This window comes from Misgurnus anguillicaudatus, chromosome 12 (assembly GCF_027580225.2).
Source record: "Misgurnus anguillicaudatus chromosome 12, ASM2758022v2, whole genome shotgun sequence".
NCBI lineage: Eukaryota > Metazoa > Chordata > Actinopteri > Cypriniformes > Cobitidae > Misgurnus > Misgurnus anguillicaudatus.
The window spans coordinates 38,399,104-38,416,905 of NC_073348.2; the positions used below are offsets into that span (position 1 = coordinate 38,399,104).

At 38.2% G+C, this 17,802-nt stretch overlaps 3 protein-coding genes across 3 annotated transcripts; 1 reads left to right on the top strand and 2 right to left on the bottom strand.

Moving 5' to 3' along the window:
* Positions 1-344: 344 nt before the first annotated feature.
* Positions 345-2,476, bottom strand: h2az2b (H2A.Z variant histone 2b). The gene is made up of 5 exons (XM_055207541.2): positions 2,325-2,476; positions 1,589-1,666; positions 1,240-1,353; positions 1,000-1,129; positions 345-685 (listed from the first exon to the last, which is right to left on the bottom strand). The coding sequence occupies exons 1-5, from the start codon at positions 2,325-2,327 to the stop codon at positions 624-626; spliced, it is 387 nt and encodes a 128-aa protein (XP_055063516.1). The 5' UTR covers positions 2,328-2,476; the 3' UTR covers positions 345-623.
* A 1,047-nt stretch (positions 2,477-3,523) lies between these two features.
* Positions 3,524-8,094, top strand: purbb (purine-rich element binding protein Bb). Its single transcript, XM_055207540.2, has one exon. The coding sequence runs from the start codon at positions 3,689-3,691 to the stop codon at positions 4,601-4,603; it is 915 nt and encodes a 304-aa protein (XP_055063515.1). The 5' UTR covers positions 3,524-3,688; the 3' UTR covers positions 4,604-8,094.
* A 3,985-nt stretch (positions 8,095-12,079) lies between these two features.
* On the bottom strand, positions 12,080-13,943 carry il1b (interleukin 1, beta). The gene is made up of 6 exons (XM_055208619.2): positions 13,744-13,943; positions 13,537-13,600; positions 13,275-13,446; positions 12,896-13,054; positions 12,665-12,807; positions 12,080-12,580 (listed from the first exon to the last, which is right to left on the bottom strand). The coding sequence occupies exons 1-6, from the start codon at positions 13,779-13,781 to the stop codon at positions 12,359-12,361; spliced, it is 798 nt and encodes a 265-aa protein (XP_055064594.1). The 5' UTR covers positions 13,782-13,943; the 3' UTR covers positions 12,080-12,358.
* Between the last annotated feature and the right edge of the window lie 3,859 nt (positions 13,944-17,802).

Below are 17,802 nucleotides of genomic sequence, written 5' to 3' on the forward strand. Positions count from 1 at the left end.
TACCCTTTTGTTTCATAATCTATACTTAAAAAATAATACAATTAATTCAATTGTTTTCTTGAATAACTAAAACTTTACAAAGAAAATTTCAGAAATCTTTAAGATTGAGTTTTTTAAAGCTAAAAATAAACTTACTCTTAAATATATACATGTGTAAATGATTTTACCTTTATGTGTTTTTTTGATTTAGACACAGTGCCTTATTTTTTAAAAACATTTATTTCATAATTTGGACGTTTACAGTACAGTTTATTACAGAAAGATAAATACAATATAAATCTCTCTCAACAGCTGTACATGGCTTTTCAAAATAGGGTCATTATCAAAATAATCACAGAAATGCATAATATTTAGAAAAAGTTTATTTAAACGTATAAAACAGATTTTCAAAAACCATTAACAAAACCCACACCACAAAAATCCCCATTTCTTAACCACCTTAAAAAAAGTCTTTAGCCCAGAACAGATTTTAACCCTCCCACCATGAAAACAGTACATGAACTTGAATCATATCAAACTACGCTAAAACAAAACCAAACAAAAAGGGGAATGTAACCAAACAATTGTCCCCAGCATGCTGTTGCTCCGTATTTTACAGAGACCTAGGCAGGAAATAACGCATCTTATACAGTTTTCTGCTGGCCCTTCTTTCCGATCAGAGACTTATGGATGTGTGGAATCACACCTGTAGAAAAGAAAAGATCCCATTAAAACCAACACCACAGGCCCGAAAGAGTTTAGATAAAGCCAGGACTAGGCCTTACAAAAACATTACTGGTGTGACAAAATAATGGCACAGATATATTTTAAGATATGTCAGTCCAAGCTTTTCTCAGTTAAGGCAGCTTAAACAAGCATTTTAGTCTTGGACTAGACATAATCCCTGTCCGGGAAACCGATCCATGTGACTTAAACAAGTCATAAATATCAAGATGGCAAGAATTCACAAAAATAAGCTAGATTTTTAAACAATGCAGGTGTATGCATTATGTATCACACCTCCTCCAGCAATGGTGGCTTTGATCAGCGAATCCAGCTCCTCATCTCCACGGATGGCCAGCTGTAAATGTCGTGGAGTGATACGTTTCACCTTCAGATCCTTAGAGGCATTGCCAGCCAACTCCAACACCTCAGGAAGGACAAGCATTGGTTTTAAGATGACGTTGCGTTTGCTTTATAGTTTAAGAGTTTAAAAGTTACTTGCAAAACTAAGAAACTGCGCTCAAGCAAATACATTACCTCAGCAGTGAGGTATTCCAAGATAGCTGCGCTGTACACCGCTGCTGTAGCACCAACGCGACCATGGCTGGTGGTTCGAGTCTTCAGGTGCCTGTGGATACGTCCTACAGGAAACTTAAAGAGATGGAGTAAAATCAGACTTGGAGTTTTTGGTTTTGACATGCATGTAAATAATATAAAACATAGTAGCTAGGATGGGAACTAAATGGTATTGGCTAATTGGAAGAGCATTTCCATGTGTCCCACCACAACATCCTGTTTTAATAGAAAATATATCAACACATATAAGAAAATAGCATTATACAAGGCAGGTAATTTATGTAAAATCTTAATGTATTGGAGTATATACCTGCAGACCAGCTCTCTGGGATCTGGATATGGCTTTCGCCTTGGCTTTACCACTGTCCTTTCCAGCCTTGCCACCTGCCTGTGAAAGCACAAGAACAATTTATTAATCTCTCTCATTGAAACCACATGTTTAATGTAAGTAATGCATCTTTGCTTCATACTAATGCAACACAAAAACACAACAAGCAAACAAGCCTTTGCAAAATGCAATCTGATTTAAATGCATACATGAAGGAAAGGCATATAGTGAATGTGTAACGTCATTTAATATATTGTATAAGTTCTAGATCTAGATTTTGTAGCATGTACTACGGTTTTTTTTAAACACTTTTTACTAAATAAACAAAAAAATTACATTGCATATAATATCAAAATAAGCAAATGTTATTTAGATTCCTTATATTTATTTTCACCAAGACCACTTCTCATTGTTATTCGATCTCCGTTTCAAAATACTGAAGTATATCCCACGTGTGCAAAATTTAGTTTTGAGCAAAATCATTTAATTATTATCTAATGCACATATGCATTTTTTTGGCTGTTTTGAACACTGAATAAAAATGCACTAAGTTACATTCACTTTATTGCCATGGCAGGCGCACTTTCACCAAAACACAGTAAAACCGCACACTGCACGCCTATTTTAACCGCAATAGTCCATCGCTACAGTTCATAACAAAAAAGGTGGTCTTATGTGCATTACATTTAAAAATTAAGAACACCAAATCAGATTTTACCATGTCGCCGGATCAACTTCTTTTCACTCGAAACGGAGGGAAAACACAATGATCTCCACTTCACCGATAGCGCGGTACGGAGCAGCGTACCAACCAATCAGAGAACTCCGTCTTGGTTTGAAAACTCCCTTTTAACCAATCACTGTGCTTTTTGATACGTGGGTGCTTTTACGGGTTTTTTTCTTGGACCACCAGCGCACTATTCTTGTGCGCATGCGTTAAGGCATCCTCGCTGCATAATATATTAAATGTTTTTATAATGTTTTCGATGTACTTCGACATTAATTTAAAATAACATCTGAGGCTTTATACGAGTGGCACATGACATTCTGCTACCAAAGCCGAAGTGCGTAAAATATTAATAAATTTAGAGAGACGGGGAAATTGGGGGAAATTAATCGTAAGGATTTATCATAAGTAAGTGGTTTGAAAATTACAGTTAATCAAAAATATACTTGTGAAAAAATGACATTTTTATCTAAAAATGTCTGAGTGTAAAATATTAGGAGAAATGAAAAGTGGTAAACATGAGTCCACCTAGTGGACAAATATAGTTCATGCGTGTTTGGGAACGTGCATATTTTTAAAATAGTTTATTTAAATTTTGCTGGTCGTGAACGAGTGTTTTAAATGAACCTGTCGAATTATATTCCGTCACAAAAGGTCATAATCTAAGGGCCAATTAGAAATTGCGTTTCCCGGATCAGATCTGGGTTGTACTACAATGTGCTCTGTAAAGCATTTTACACTTTTATGATGTTGCAATGTATATAAAGATTATAATGTTAATGTCAAGTTATGGTACGATTATGGTTTAGAAGGCTGGTGTTTAAACATAATTGCAATATTACAACATAAATTGTGGTTAAATTACGCAAACGGTAAAATAAGACTAACGGGAAACATTTCAGTGACGCATTTTTATTAAATTATATGAAAACTATAATTTACCTATAGTGTCTTCTGTATCTTCCTTTAATGTGAGTCATTTAAATATATGAATAAAGATAATCTAGGTAATCTTATGCTAAAATGAAAATTAATACGATCGTGTTTTTCAGAGTGACACAAGGATATAATTTTGTTATGTAAATGACTAATCTGTAAAAATACTTGTTATTATGGGATGGAAGTGCAGGAAATAGACGCGCAGGAGGAGGAAATGTGCCTGACCAATGGAGCCCGACTGCACCTCCCTCACGGCCGAATGACATACGTTCCGACCTATGATCGAGCCTCCGCGTCCGCACTCATCATTATTGGCATACGCGAGTCCAATACCGTGGTGCTGACAACCGTGTGCGCCGCAACAGAGGCAGAGAGGAACGTTTCTCTGTGGGAGAAGTTGGCTGGAGGTGGCGAAGATGGCGGATGGAGACAGTGGGAGCGAGCGCGGTGGTAGTAGTGGTGGTGGCGGAGGAGGAGGCGGTGGGGGCTTCCAGCACTTTCAGCGGGAGCAGGAGACCCAGGAGCTGGCGTCCAAGCGCCTGGACATCCAAAACAAGCGCTTCTACCTGGACGTCAAGCAGAACTCGAAGGGTCGGTTCATTAAGATAGCGGAGGTGGGCGCCGGGGGCTCCAAGAGTCGCCTGACGCTGTCCATGTCCGTGGCGGCGGAGTTCCGCGACTACCTCGGGGATTTCATCGAGCACTACGCTCAGCTGGGGCCCAGCAGCCCGGAGCAGATTGCGCAGTCGTCCGGCGGCGGTGACGACGGTGGGCCGCGGCGGGCGCTCAAGAGCGAGTTCTTGGTCCGGGAGAACCGCAAATACTACCTCGACCTGAAGGAGAACCAGCGCGGGAGGTTCCTGCGGATCCGCCAGACCGTCAACCGAGGGCCGGGATTCGGGGTCGGCGGAGGCCCGGGGGCCGGCGTGCAGTCCGGCCAGACTATCGCGCTCCCGGCGCAAGGCTTGATCGAGTTCCGGGACGCCCTGGCCAAGCTCATCGACGACTACGGCGGGGAGGACGAGGAGCTGAGCGGCGGGCCCGGTGCCGCGGGTGGGTACGGAGAGCTGCCCGAGGGCACCTCCATCATGGTGGACTCCAAGAGGTTCTTTTTCGACGTCGGGTCCAACAAGTACGGGGTGTTCCTGAGGGTCAGCGAGGTCAAGCCCAGTTACAGGAACTCCATCACCATCCCCTTCAAGGCCTGGGGTAAGTTCGGAGGAGCTTTCTGTCGTTATGCCGAGGAGATGAAAGAGATCCAGGAGAGACACCGGGATAAGATGTACGAGAGGAGAGAGGAGTCGGAGGGCGACGATGTGGACGATGACTGATGTAAAAGTTCAACAGGGGGAGAAACAATAAGTTGCATGAATTGAACTCAAATAGCCTATTAAAATATTGTGGCATAGCCTAATATTCATTTGACAGAAACATAGATCTGTGAAGTTTGTATGTGCTTTGGGGTGGGGGTGGGGGGGTTCAGTGGATATGTAGATGGCCATGGTTGGGCAAATGATGGCCCGTGACCCTGTGGTGCCCAGTCTTGTTAAACCAGCAAGTTTAATTGTCTTAGTTAACAATTAAACTTTTATTACATCAATCACTAGGACTGCTGAATTTGAAAGCAGTCATTATATGTGTGAACATCAGGCTATAAGGGTGTAAAAGATTTAGAAGAAAGAATATATATATATAGTGTCACAGGTCTTTATGGTTGTCTCCTGTTATCCTGCTCAAAATGGGACTCAAAATGTGTGCATCAGAAGAACTTCATCATTTTGTCGTAATGTGACTATACCGATTATTTTATTTTGTGTTTTATAGGCAGATATTCCCATGGGTCTCCTAAGTTATTGTTTTAATTTTTTATTAGTGGGTCAAAGTTGACGTGTTCATCTATGAAATGACTCGGAATGAAATGTTTTAAATACAGATTGGAAAGTTTTGTCCCCTTATTTGTTTTCAGAAGGCCAGAATCTGTCATGCAGTGTCTTCCAAAAAAAAAAAAAAAAAGATTCACTGCACGTGTTACTGTATAGTCACACATATAATGGAAGTTAAACACTTCCAATGTTATAAATAATAAGCATTATTGCTATGGGGACCGGTGAGATATTTTGGATTTGGGGTTGACTCGCAAACAGTTTTTTGGGTCCAAATCTGTATTGACTTAAGGTAACGGGCTAATAGGTTTCCTCTGAATATTTAAGAACAGATTTATAGAGCTATAGTGTAATAACACTCCATATTAAGTTAATATAAAAGGACTGAGCTACATGAGTGTATTTTCAAATGTTTTCCCTTGTGTACTTCTTTTTTTTTATGGAAACTTGTTCTTTACCAGAGAATACGTAAACCAGCATATTTTTGAATACACAAAGTAAAGTTATATATGAACTAAAGAATTACTAAGGCTCAAGAAGCTAATTTTGTAAAAAATATATATAAGCTGGGATTGAAAAGTTGTCCAGTGTATTTGTTTTGTGAAAGAGTATAGCAGAATTAAAAATCATCAATGCAATGCATCTTTGATCGCAGATTCAGATTAACCAAACATTACATCATCCTCTAAACTCCTTCTCCAACAACCTTTTGTGTTTACAGCGCACACGTCGTGGTGGTGTTGTGGTTTTTTTATTTGCTATAGATATCAAGTTTTTAGTTGTCTTTTAGTAAAGTCCATTTCTCTGCATATAGGCCTACCTTTTATTTAATTTATTGCTTTCTCTTGCATAGTGTCCTATATCATCACGTTTCTTCTGTTTAGCCGTTCACCAAACATTACAAAATAACTTAAGTAGACTAGTGGGGTATGATTGTTGAAAACGTTTCATCTGTGCACTTTAGTAAGAATATGAACTACATAGAGCGGTGTGAACACTGATATGGTTTGACTCCAGATCAAGCTGTTTTGTGCTGATGTGTGAAGACTTGTTTGACCTAGTTTGGCATCAAAAACCTTCCCAGTGTTTTGTTCAAACACAAGACAGACGATTGGCACGATTTATTTTCTACCAAGGCTGGTTTTCACCGAATGCATGTCCCTCTTTGCGCCTCTCCAGACCGGTTTTCGCAGCAGCTGTTTTTCCGCAACAGCAAGCTGACTTAGCAGGCCGGCTATTTTAATGCGAGAAGCGTGAAGAGGTTGAGCATTCCTGCCCCGGTGCTCATGGATTCAGCTGTGGATTTAAATCTCGTGTGTGGCCAGACACAAGGGCCCGATTGTTGAGCGTCCGCGTGCTGCTGCAAATGTTATTACATCAGCAGAGCACATTTAACGCTGCTGCAGCCGTATAGCAAACCAGAAAACATCGTTTGATGCTTTACCATTAATATTTTGCATTTAAATTTGGGCTTTAGTGGTTGAACGGCAAACCCAAAACGTGACACAGCAGCTGTTGGCAGGACATTCTTGCGTCCCCCCACATGCTCCCCCAAACTGCTGTTCATCTTACTCGCAATGCAATAGTTTGCAGTGCCGTTTTACTACGTAAAGGAGATTTGTGATATATTTGCAGTTGTGTTTGTAGTGGCATGTCTAAATCTCAATAACAACAGATCATTTTAATGTTTAATGGTGAATGCGTTGCATTGAAGATGACTACAATCTAAAAATGAAGGCGCTACTACAAAGCAATGGCATAGAAGAACCATTTTTGGTTCTTCATGGAAACATTTCTTACCTTTTTGAAACGCAAAGGTTCTTTTTGGTACCACATACAAAATGTTTCTTCTATGCATGGCACTTTTGAGAGTTTTTTTCATAGCTTACACACTTTGCAGATGTTTAACAATAAGCCATTTACCCTCATTATTATCCGCATTTTTCTTCACTTTAATCTGTATATAAGTGCAGGCAATCCTTCAGGCTGCTCAATGTCAAGACGGTGTAAAATCTCACAGCACTTTTTAACTGACCTGTCTATTAAAGATTTGGTCAAGCAGAAGCACCAGAAATGGACTTTCTTTCGACTGAACTTGGCTGTGTTTGTTTCAGATGTATTATGTGAGTTAAATATAAATATATATATGAGAATATGTGTAAAGCTTTGTGTTTTGTCACCGCCTTATCAATAAGAAATCAGGGACAGGAAGCAATACTCATCCAGACGGATGGGATCGTGAGGTCATTTCCTGTCAGGGTCTTCACCAACTCTTACAATTGACCGATTTGTCTTCCTGTTTCCTGAGGTTGGGATTTGTGCAAAGTTCTGTGGGGTGTCGCCATGTGTCCGAATAGTTTTGAAATGAACAATACCTCTGTACGAAAACATTGGAGAACTTTGGAAAGAATGTCACGGTATTCCAGGTGACGCACCCGAGCTCTTTACAGCATCCATGTGCGAAGTTTTTTAAACATGGTTTTCCTGATCGCAACACAATCAAGCTATTTTTTCAGTAAATATATATACATTATGTTTTCAGCAGAGATTTTAATGTGAGAAAGCCCTTTAAACTCAGGTTCTTGGCATTCTCACTATATATATATATTTTTGGCTTGATTCATTTTCTATGTTACTTGATACCGAAGGTTAGTAAAGAGAGAGAGAGAGAGAGATCACATCGGATTTCATGGCTACTGCAGGACACTGTCAAGAGCTCAGGTCTCGGATACTCAAAGTATCTCCGCCCATCCCACCAAGCCCCGCCCACATGACAGACTGCCTCCATTAGAACGGGCAGTCTTCCATTTTTCCCATGGCTAAACCATTTGTTTTAGTTTTTTTTTTTTTTTTTTGGAGATTTACAAGTCTATATTTAGAAAATGCTATGTATGTTTGTAACAGAATAAAGGAAATTATAATGATGGAAAGTAATTTCACTTTTTGGTCTGGTGTCTTTTTGTTTTTATATATTAGTTGTGTTTGTTGCTTTAGGTCAGTATCATAGCCAATAGTTTTTTTAAATCTTAAAATGTTAATATAGTTATTTAATGCAGGTTATTAATAATACTAAATAATAATAAGTGTTTTGGCAATAAAGCACAATGATGCATCCGCATCTCAATCAAAAAGGCTTTTTAGCAGTATGTGTGTTACAAATTTCATTTTTCTGTTGAAGCATATATATATTAAAATATGGGTGTTTACCCAGACAGGGTTTAGATTAATCCAAGATTTTGTGATATTAGGAGATTCAAGTAGTTTTTACAAACATACCATACAAAAAACATTACTGGTGTGCATCCTGAGACAAAGCAATGGCACTGATATATTTAAAGATAGGTCAGTGCAAGCTGTTTTCAAGTAAAACATGCATTTTAGTCTGGGACTAGGCTTAAGTCCGGTCTGGTAATCTGACCCATAATGAAATGCAGATTTGTTTATACATGCATAAAATAACCTTATTCCAAATTTTGTCACGTAAGTAAAATCCTTTGCTTTATACAAGTCAACATCGTGTTTCCAGCATCACAGATGTCTGCAGCATTTGTCTATAGTGAATGACTGTCATTCTCATCGGAACTCATGGGAATGTCAGAAGGAATTAGATGGGGTGGGACTGCGGACACATGGGGACAGGAAGCAATCAGGAGTGGCACGGGACGTAATGCCATACCGGGACCTCTGCCAAATCAATCCGGGATTATTACAAATGCTTCATACTGGTTAAGAGTTTGTCTCTAAGCATAAGCGTATAGACTTAGACACGCAACTGGAGTCTGGGTCTGTTTTGTTGGGTGTGATATTGTGACATCCTAATAGGAAACCAAAATGTTTGCATTTGGTTAGAGCTATATGAAAATTCAGTATGCCTCAGCTCCTATTCTCAGAATATTGGTACATACAATATTTTTACATTGGCTAGTTGGTCAATAATGTCTAGACTTTTACTCTTATTTATTTCTACAGTATTTTGCTGTAAAAAGCATTTATTAATCTTTGGTAATGTTTTATTAATGCAAATAAAATTGGTCATGTTACAATGATTCATTGTGCATTAACTTGTATGTTGCAATGATTATTAAATAGAAATATTATGCAAAGAGACAAAATAGAAACAAAAACGTCTAATAAATAAAAATACCTAAAAGGTATTCGATCACCTGCATGGGCCATAATTTAACAATGTCTGAATTTCAATGCATTAGATAACCAAATATTAAAATAGCACCTTTGAACACACTGGAAGACCTTTCCTCTCATTTTGGTTATTCAAATTGATTTTTAATTGGCTGTATGAAGTCAGTTTTCAAGGTCATAGCAGAGGAACCACAGGTGTAGCTCTTCACATTTACCATGGACAGGTGCCACTATTTTAATGTCATTCATCAAACTCATTTTTGCTGAAGAATGTCTTTCAGAGAGACAACACATGATCATTTTTGTAATGCACAGACTCTTAGAGCGTGATGCTTTCAACATCACAGTTGCAGGGAGTGAAGTCCTCAGAGATCTGTACAGTGACTCTATTTTGCTGCACGCAGCATTAATGAACGGCTGCCTCTGGCAACCGGATCGAGTTCCCCGGTACACGAGAGGAGGGGAGGGGGAGGCGATACGTGATGGGGATTCTGCGTTCAAGAGAAACCCTGATCCCAGCATGCTATTGGGCTGGCAGGCTATATTTAGCTGGTGTTGCCATGTGCCCGGAATGTGAGACATACATTCTGCAGTATGTGCATGTGAGCATGCAAACAGATTTGGGGGGAGGGGTTGTGCAAAAATATTAAACTTGCACTAAAACACCAAATGCAATGGCTCTTTAGGTGTTTAACACCTAAAAACTATTAAATGCATAAATAGACTTCATCATTTTTTTTAACAATAAAGTATGCAATGGATGTGAGGGTACAGAATTACCTAAAGCATCTTTAATGTGTATTTTATGTCTGGATGAGCTGTGAGAAATGGGAATTGGATTGCTGCAGAGGGAGATGTTGTATACAGACAAGCAGTGTTGAAACAGGGACAAGTGTGCAAGAATTATAAAGGTCTGGTGACGGTGGTATATAAAGGCTATAGGGGATCTATGCAACTTTTCAATGCATAATACTAGTGCACCCACAAACGGCTCTAGCACACATATTTCCAAACATTAGGATACATCTAAAAACATTTTAAAAAGTGAATACTGAAGTTTCTGTGTTTTATCTTTTATTCTAAAGGTAAATCTTTAAATCTAACTTTTCTTATTAAAGATCTATATTAAAAAAAAATGTAAAACAATGGCATATAACACTGATATTTAAACACTGGAAATTATGTAATATACACTTTAAGTGCACTTAGTAAATGATGCTGGCATACTTTTCCATGCACTAATTTGTTACCTAATATTTAAAAATATATATATATAAAAAGGTATTATTATATTTAGTATTATAAGTGCACTGAAGTAGTACTGAAATAGAACTTTACTTTTAATTATAGTATATTTATTTTACACATTTATTTGCACATAAAATGACAACGTACTACCACAAATGTACTTGCATTGAAGTATGCAACGACGTCACTTTTACACGTGACCACACCGGAACTCGCCCTGTTGAGTGAGTGGCAAAACATAGCGACTGCTGCCTGCGATAACGCCAGTAAAACTGACTATTATCAGCTTAAATTGAATTTAGTTGGCCTTAGCAGTGACCCTAACAACTTGCCAAACAACCAGTCTGTAAACATTGTTATATGGCCAGACATTGCTTTTCCTGACATGTTTGTCTTGCCTAACACTATTAAACCATCCCACCTTTCTCACTGACAAAACTTTGCAGTTACACGGTATTCATTGGTGTATTTTTAGAGGATTTTTTTAATCACAAAAATTTACCTACCTGACATGGCTACTGCTACTGATTTACTCCTCCTATGAGTGTTTTTTTTTTTGCAGTCTGGAAAAAGACCGCTCCATATTTTTTTGAATCTGTTAGCATAGTCGATCGCACAACTACTTTTTCCATTGTAGACGCGTTTTTCACGCTATGCTAAGACTTTTTGCCACTCAGTGGGCGTAACCGCAGTCATTTTCGTCACGTGCATACTTTATTTTACCCGTTTTTTTCTCTTTCAGAAATGCAAAATTATACAAGGATAAATATACAACTCGCAACAAGTGGAAATCAATAAACATAAAATTTAAAATAATTAAAGATAAATAAATAAATAAACAAAAAGGAAAAAAATGCCAGTGGTAAGTTACAACAATTTTAAAGAAACAAAAAGTTTCATTTGTCTTTCTTGCCTTTTTGTTCTTGATTTTGTCTAATATTGTTTAATTGCTTTTATAAAATGTTCATAGTTTGGCTTAGCTTTCGTCCATCTCTTCACATGAATGTGATATTTTACCCGGGTTGTGTTTCTTGTCTCTCAACACTTTAACGTCATTTTATAGTGCAGGGTCTCTTCTCGGCCACACGAGGGCGCTGTAGTACTATTATAATCCATTATGGCAGGGATTTTCAAACCTGCCGAACCCCTTGAAATTTTAAGTAAATATTTCAATAATTTAATATATTAACTGTATTTTGTGATGTATTTTTTTATCGGCTTTAAAACTTTTATCAGTATTTTAACTAGCTTTTGTTACCCGTACGCGAGTAAAATTTGTGTTGTAATGCTCACAACATAGCATGCAGATTAAAAAACTAAATAAAACACTTACTAATAAAAACTATGTTATTTGTTTATTTTATTTTTTATAAGTTATTTTATGAATTGTTATTGTAATTCCACTGCGAACCACCAGGGGTCATCGAACCCCCAGTTTGGGAAACCTTGCATTATGTGCTGAATTTTTTACTTAATATACAAAAGAAATGAATGAGGTATCAGGACCTCATCTAACAAACTCAATGTGACATTGGGTCAAGTCCATATTTCATTTATTTCAAGTACAAAATTAAAATCCCAAAACTTGATTGTTTCAAATATTTCAAATAACTTAAATATTAAATAACAAAAAAAAATAAATTAGATCTGACAAAGAATTCAATGTGAATGTACTATTATCCACCGTATAAGACTAATAAAAAAAGCCTTACTGCAGTGAGACGTTTGACAAATCTGTTTAACAAACAACTGTACGCAGTACATACTCTCTAGAAAATGTATTTCGCTAAATCAGATATGTTTCTTAGCTCTTGATCAATTCTTTGTCTTCAGCATGAAATTGTTGATGCGCGCAGATGATGTTTGGCACATTTCCACCCGTTCATCATCATCAAAGGCGGTGCTAATAAACCATCCAGGAAATTTGACAGATTCAAAAGTGTTGTTAGACACTGCGGACTCTGTCCTGTAGAAGAGGAGGTGATCGTAACCTTTTGCATCACCATCTACAATGGTGTCGAGACTGTCATTGATCTCCTAAAATAAAAAAGGTTTGTAAATTTCATTTTTATTATGTAGTAAAAAGATATATATTGTTGGATAAAGTGTGTCAGCACAAACCTTTAAGACCAAGGAAGGAGAATTAGATTGATCCGCTTTGGTACAAGCAAGGTAGAGGTTGCTCTTAGAAATGCCCAAGCAAACGGGTTGCGAATCAGGCTTGGTGGGAGTTGGTGACATGTAAGTCGACAGATTGAATCGAACTGAAAAAAAAAGAGACAAATATTTAATTTTGACACTCATTAGCAATTATATTGGGAAGTATACAGTTAAGAAAAAATGAAAATGTACCTTTGTACTGGTCATTGCCACCTTTAAGCGTTTTAGCGATCAAATATGGACTTCCACCACTCCGCACCAAACTTTTTTGGAACTCATCACACACCGAACATTGTACATTCATGGTCTTCACGTAAGACTGAGCTGCCCTTACAAAATTGACATGATGCTCTGTGGAAATAAAACAGAAATCAATGAGAAATTTGACTGATGTAATGTAACACCAGGTTTAAAGCACCTGACCGATATCCTCAATATAAACAACAAGTCAAACTAGCATACAGTGGTGGGTCAAACATGCCATTTAGTTTCTTGCTGGTCTTTTGGTCCACTACCAACCAGAAACCACTAAAAAACAGTCAGTTTTACAGTAAATGTAAGTGGCTGGTACCTTCGATCACATTCTCCATGATGATATTGAGCAGTTCATCATCACCAAACTCAGTTGACTGTTTGTGCTTCATCCTCTGCAAGGCAACAATAATGTTCACCACCTGTTTCATGCTGTGAGGATGCGTTCCCATCTCCACTTTGACACCTTTATGCATACCGCATCTTCCACTCTGAGACAGACAGACACACGTGTTATTTATATATATTTAAGCCACGTGTACTATATAAATGTAACCATATAGCTTATAAAAGTAACTCACCATAGACAAAAGATCCGAACAATCGAGTTCATCATACCCGAACATACACTCCGAGTGAAATGTCCTGAAACAAACACAACATGAGAGATTCGTTAGAAAAGGTAAACAAAATGAATGACGTCACGTTTTACGTAGAGACGCTGCGTGCAATACAAACTTATGAAAATTATATTAAATCATTTAAGCCATTAAATCTGGGATACTTACTCTAAAGCCACAATCACTTCAAATCCCCCGCAGGCCATCTTTGTGATCTTGGATTATTTTAATAGTAAAAAATCAAATCCTTTTTGATCGATCGATCGATCTTGAATCTCTTTTAAGGAGTTCCTTCTGTGAATACTTTCAGTGTTGTGCGTTCTGTATATATAGTGCTTTAAAAGCGGGAATTTCCCAATTGTAAGAGGAAGCGAAGCGGACGGATTTTAAAAGTTGCCTCACCATTGCGCTGACGTCATCAGCATTATAAAATAATTTTTGTCGAATTTATATAATATCATTTATTTTTTATAATATATAATATTGATAATATGTGTTGCTTTAACTAATCTAAGACAGAAAAAAGTTTGTTTTTAAAAAGCTTTTGCTTTATGCATCATAAATTGATGTGGACGTGTAAATGTGTGTATTCGATGTCGTGAAAACCCTGCACATTACAGGTGCATCTACATTTTTTTGCATATCATGTACATTTATTCTAAGTACTTTAGTAATTAATTCTAGTTTAATGAAAAAGCAAGATTCCTTGAAATATTTTTAAGACATTTTTTGTTTTAATTTTGACGATTTAGACTTCTAGCTCATAAATAAATAAATAAATCAAATAAAATGAGAAAATTAGAGTATTTTCTCAAACATGATAACTCATCGCACACCGAACATTGTACAATCATGGTCTTCATGTAAGCCCTTACAAACTTTACATGATGCTCTGTGGAAATAAAACAGAAATCAATGAGAAATTTGACTAATGTAATGTAACGGCAGGATTAAAGCACCTGACCAATCTGCTCAATATAAACAGTACATACTAGCCAGGGCTCCAGACAAACTTTTTTCACTAGGAGCACAGTGGCCCCCAGCTGAAAATTTTAGGGGCGCAACCAGAAAATTTAGGGGCACACACTGTAAATTAACATGCTAACCAAATATTCACATTTCTACTAATTTCCACTGTATTACTAATAAATACTTTAATGATAGATGCAGAAAGTACAATGTGCTGTTTCAAATTCAGTGTCACATCACAAAAAATGTAATGTAACGGCAGGTTTAAAGCACCTGACCGATCTGCTCAATACAAACAGGTCATACTAGCATAGTCCAATTTGCTTTGATAGTGGCCTTCAGCTTCTCTTGACAATACCCCATTGTTTCTCTATGGGCTTCATCATAGTAGTTTTAGCACTTTGGGCAAAAAGAAATCTCTAAAAAGCTTTTTGTCAGCATAATATATCTCCTGGTAGATGGCTGATTTGATTTGGACTTGATAAAGCACAGTGGACCAACACTAGCAAATGACATGGCAACCCAAATCATCACTGACTATTGAAACTTCACATTGGACTTGAATTCCTCTTCACGTTTCCTCCAGACTCTGGGACCTTGATTTCCAAATGAAATGCAACAATTACTTTCATCTGAGAAGAAGACTTTGGTTCTAGGAGTAGAAACGTGACAGTAGCCCATTTCGTTAAGACGTCTGTGGGTGGTGGCTCTTGAAGCTTTAGTCCATTCCTTGTGAAGCTCTCCCAAGATCTTGAATCTGCTTTTCCTTGAATCTTTCGAAGACTGCGGTCATGCTTGTGCACCTTTTCTTACCACACTTTTTTCTTGCATGTTTTGATACAGCAATCTGTGAACAGTCATCCCTTGTCAAGGGTCTCGATGATTGTCTTCTGGACACCTGTCAGGTCAGTAGTCTTCCACGTAATTGTAGTTGCAAGTACTAAACTAGGCTAGGTGGTATTTATACTATTTAGTCCAAGTGAATTTTTGACACCCAACCCCAACATCACAGGGGCAAAGCAAAGCGTACAATAATGTAATGTGTTGTTGTTGTTGTGCTGTGTGTTTCTATGTATGGCTCTGTTTTTCTAAATTCCTTTGTTCTCAGCAATAAAAAAAAATTGTATGAATGTGGTCATACAAATAGTAAAATACCTACAAATTGCCATTAAAAAGCATGTTGTTGTGGCAATAAAATTATGGCAAAAGAAATAAATTAGAAAAAAAAGAAATAAATAATTTTTATGGCAAAATAATTGTTTTTGCCATAAAATTATGGCAAAAGACATTTGTGCGTTATTAACTGATAATGTTGGACTATAGTTGAACTTTGGAAGATATTGCCAGACTTTCACTTAAAAACTTTCTGTTTTTGAAAGGCAAAAATGCCAAAGTTGTAAGTGATTAGATTACATAATCCAGGCACACAGGCAGTGTATTAAAAATAAGTGATTTTTTTGTTGTTTTATTTACGATTAAGCAATCTTTGGTTACTTGTTTAAACCAGATATCTAGTCTGGAGTGTCCGACAAATTTCTGCAGTTATGCAACACTTCCTCAATTACTGTTGAGGTTAAAAGCACTTGCCGTGCATTGCCACAGGGCCTCACTTCTGACGCTTAACTAACAAGTCAAATCATGAAAGTTGTTGCACATTTGGCTTTAAGTGCATTATTGCGGTTTTCTCACAGAAATGGGCAAATTGGCACAAAAACAGTGATGCAGTCGGCTGAAATTTGTAAACAGATGTGCTGCGCAGGAAATGAGACACAGGAAATGTTAAACAGAAATAAACATGGGATTTTATTTTTCCCCACCCCTGTTAATCCAGTTTTCTCTGTATGCTGTGATACCATGACTCAGTATTTCTGTGACTTATGTGCAATAGGTGTGTTGAAGTCTGACATAGACAGAGAAGTAGCAACGTTGCATCATTCAACTTTATGTCCTGAATTTCTTGTCGGTCTCTTCCTGGTCTCTGGACATTTAAATGGGTGTGTGTGTGACAGGATGCATAAATGCGTGAGAGCTGAATTATATTATTATGGAATTATATGGATGTCTAGGAAAAGTGGTATGATGTTATTTGACTTTCCGCTTTCATATATGGTCATCATCCCTCGTGTTCACATGCCTGTTAAAGGAAGTACCCAAAGAGTGTTGAAAGCCACACCACAACAACTTGTGATTGGCAATCCCGGATTTATGTTTCTGTTGCATTATCTTACGTCACGGTAGAACCTGATTTTCAGATGTGAAGGCTTGCAAAGTAGAGCATCAAAAATATATTTCTTATTGTTTTTCAGTAAAAATGTTTAATACAACACCATTTGTAGATTGTAAATCTTTAACAAATCATAAAACAAAGTTTTGACGAAACCACTTCATACTGTAATGTGTGGAGCAGGCAAACAGGCAAGGAAGCGGAACCAAACACAGTATTTGATAAACTAAACAAGATAATCTAAGGAATGAGTCACGAGAACAGAAAACAATAAACAGAACACATTACACGTTAAACAACTGGCAAGAGATTAGGAAAACAAAAAGGGCTATGTACACACGGGCTAACAAGGGGAGACAATCAACCATGCATGACAAACATGAGACCGGAAACAGGAACTCAAAATACAGACTTAAAGTCCACTGAACATTATAACAACACAGCACCCTTCCAAATACTCCTAAAAACAACAGGTGGCCAGGTGGATGGTGAAACAGAGGCTGAACAGGTAGAGGGATGGTGGGCCAGACCCTATAGAATGGCAGAAGGATTGGACACATCTAAGGCAGAGCAGCAAAACCGGGGTTGAGCAGGAAGGGTAGGAAGCCACGGTGGAGCAGGAAGGGTAGGAAGCCATGGCAGAGCAGTAAATCAGGGCGGAGCAGAAAGGGTAGGATGTCAGGTTGGAGCAGGAAGCCAAGACAGGGCAGAAAGCAAGGACGGTGCAGGAAACCAGGGCAGAGCAGGAAGCTAGGACAGAGCAGAAAGCAAGGGTGGAGTAGGAAGCCAGAACGGTGCAGAAAACCAGGATGGTGCAGGAAGCCAGGGCGGAGCAGGAAGCCAGAATGGTGCAGAAAGCCAGGACGGAGCAGTAAGCCAGGGCGGAGCAGTAAGCCAGGGCGGAGCAGTAAGCCAGGACGGTGCAGAAAGCCAGGGTGGAGCAGAAAACCAGGGGGGGGCAGGAAGCCAAAATGGTGCAGAAAGCCAGGACGGAGCAGAAAGCCAGGGCGGAGCAGTAAGCCAGGGCGGAGCAG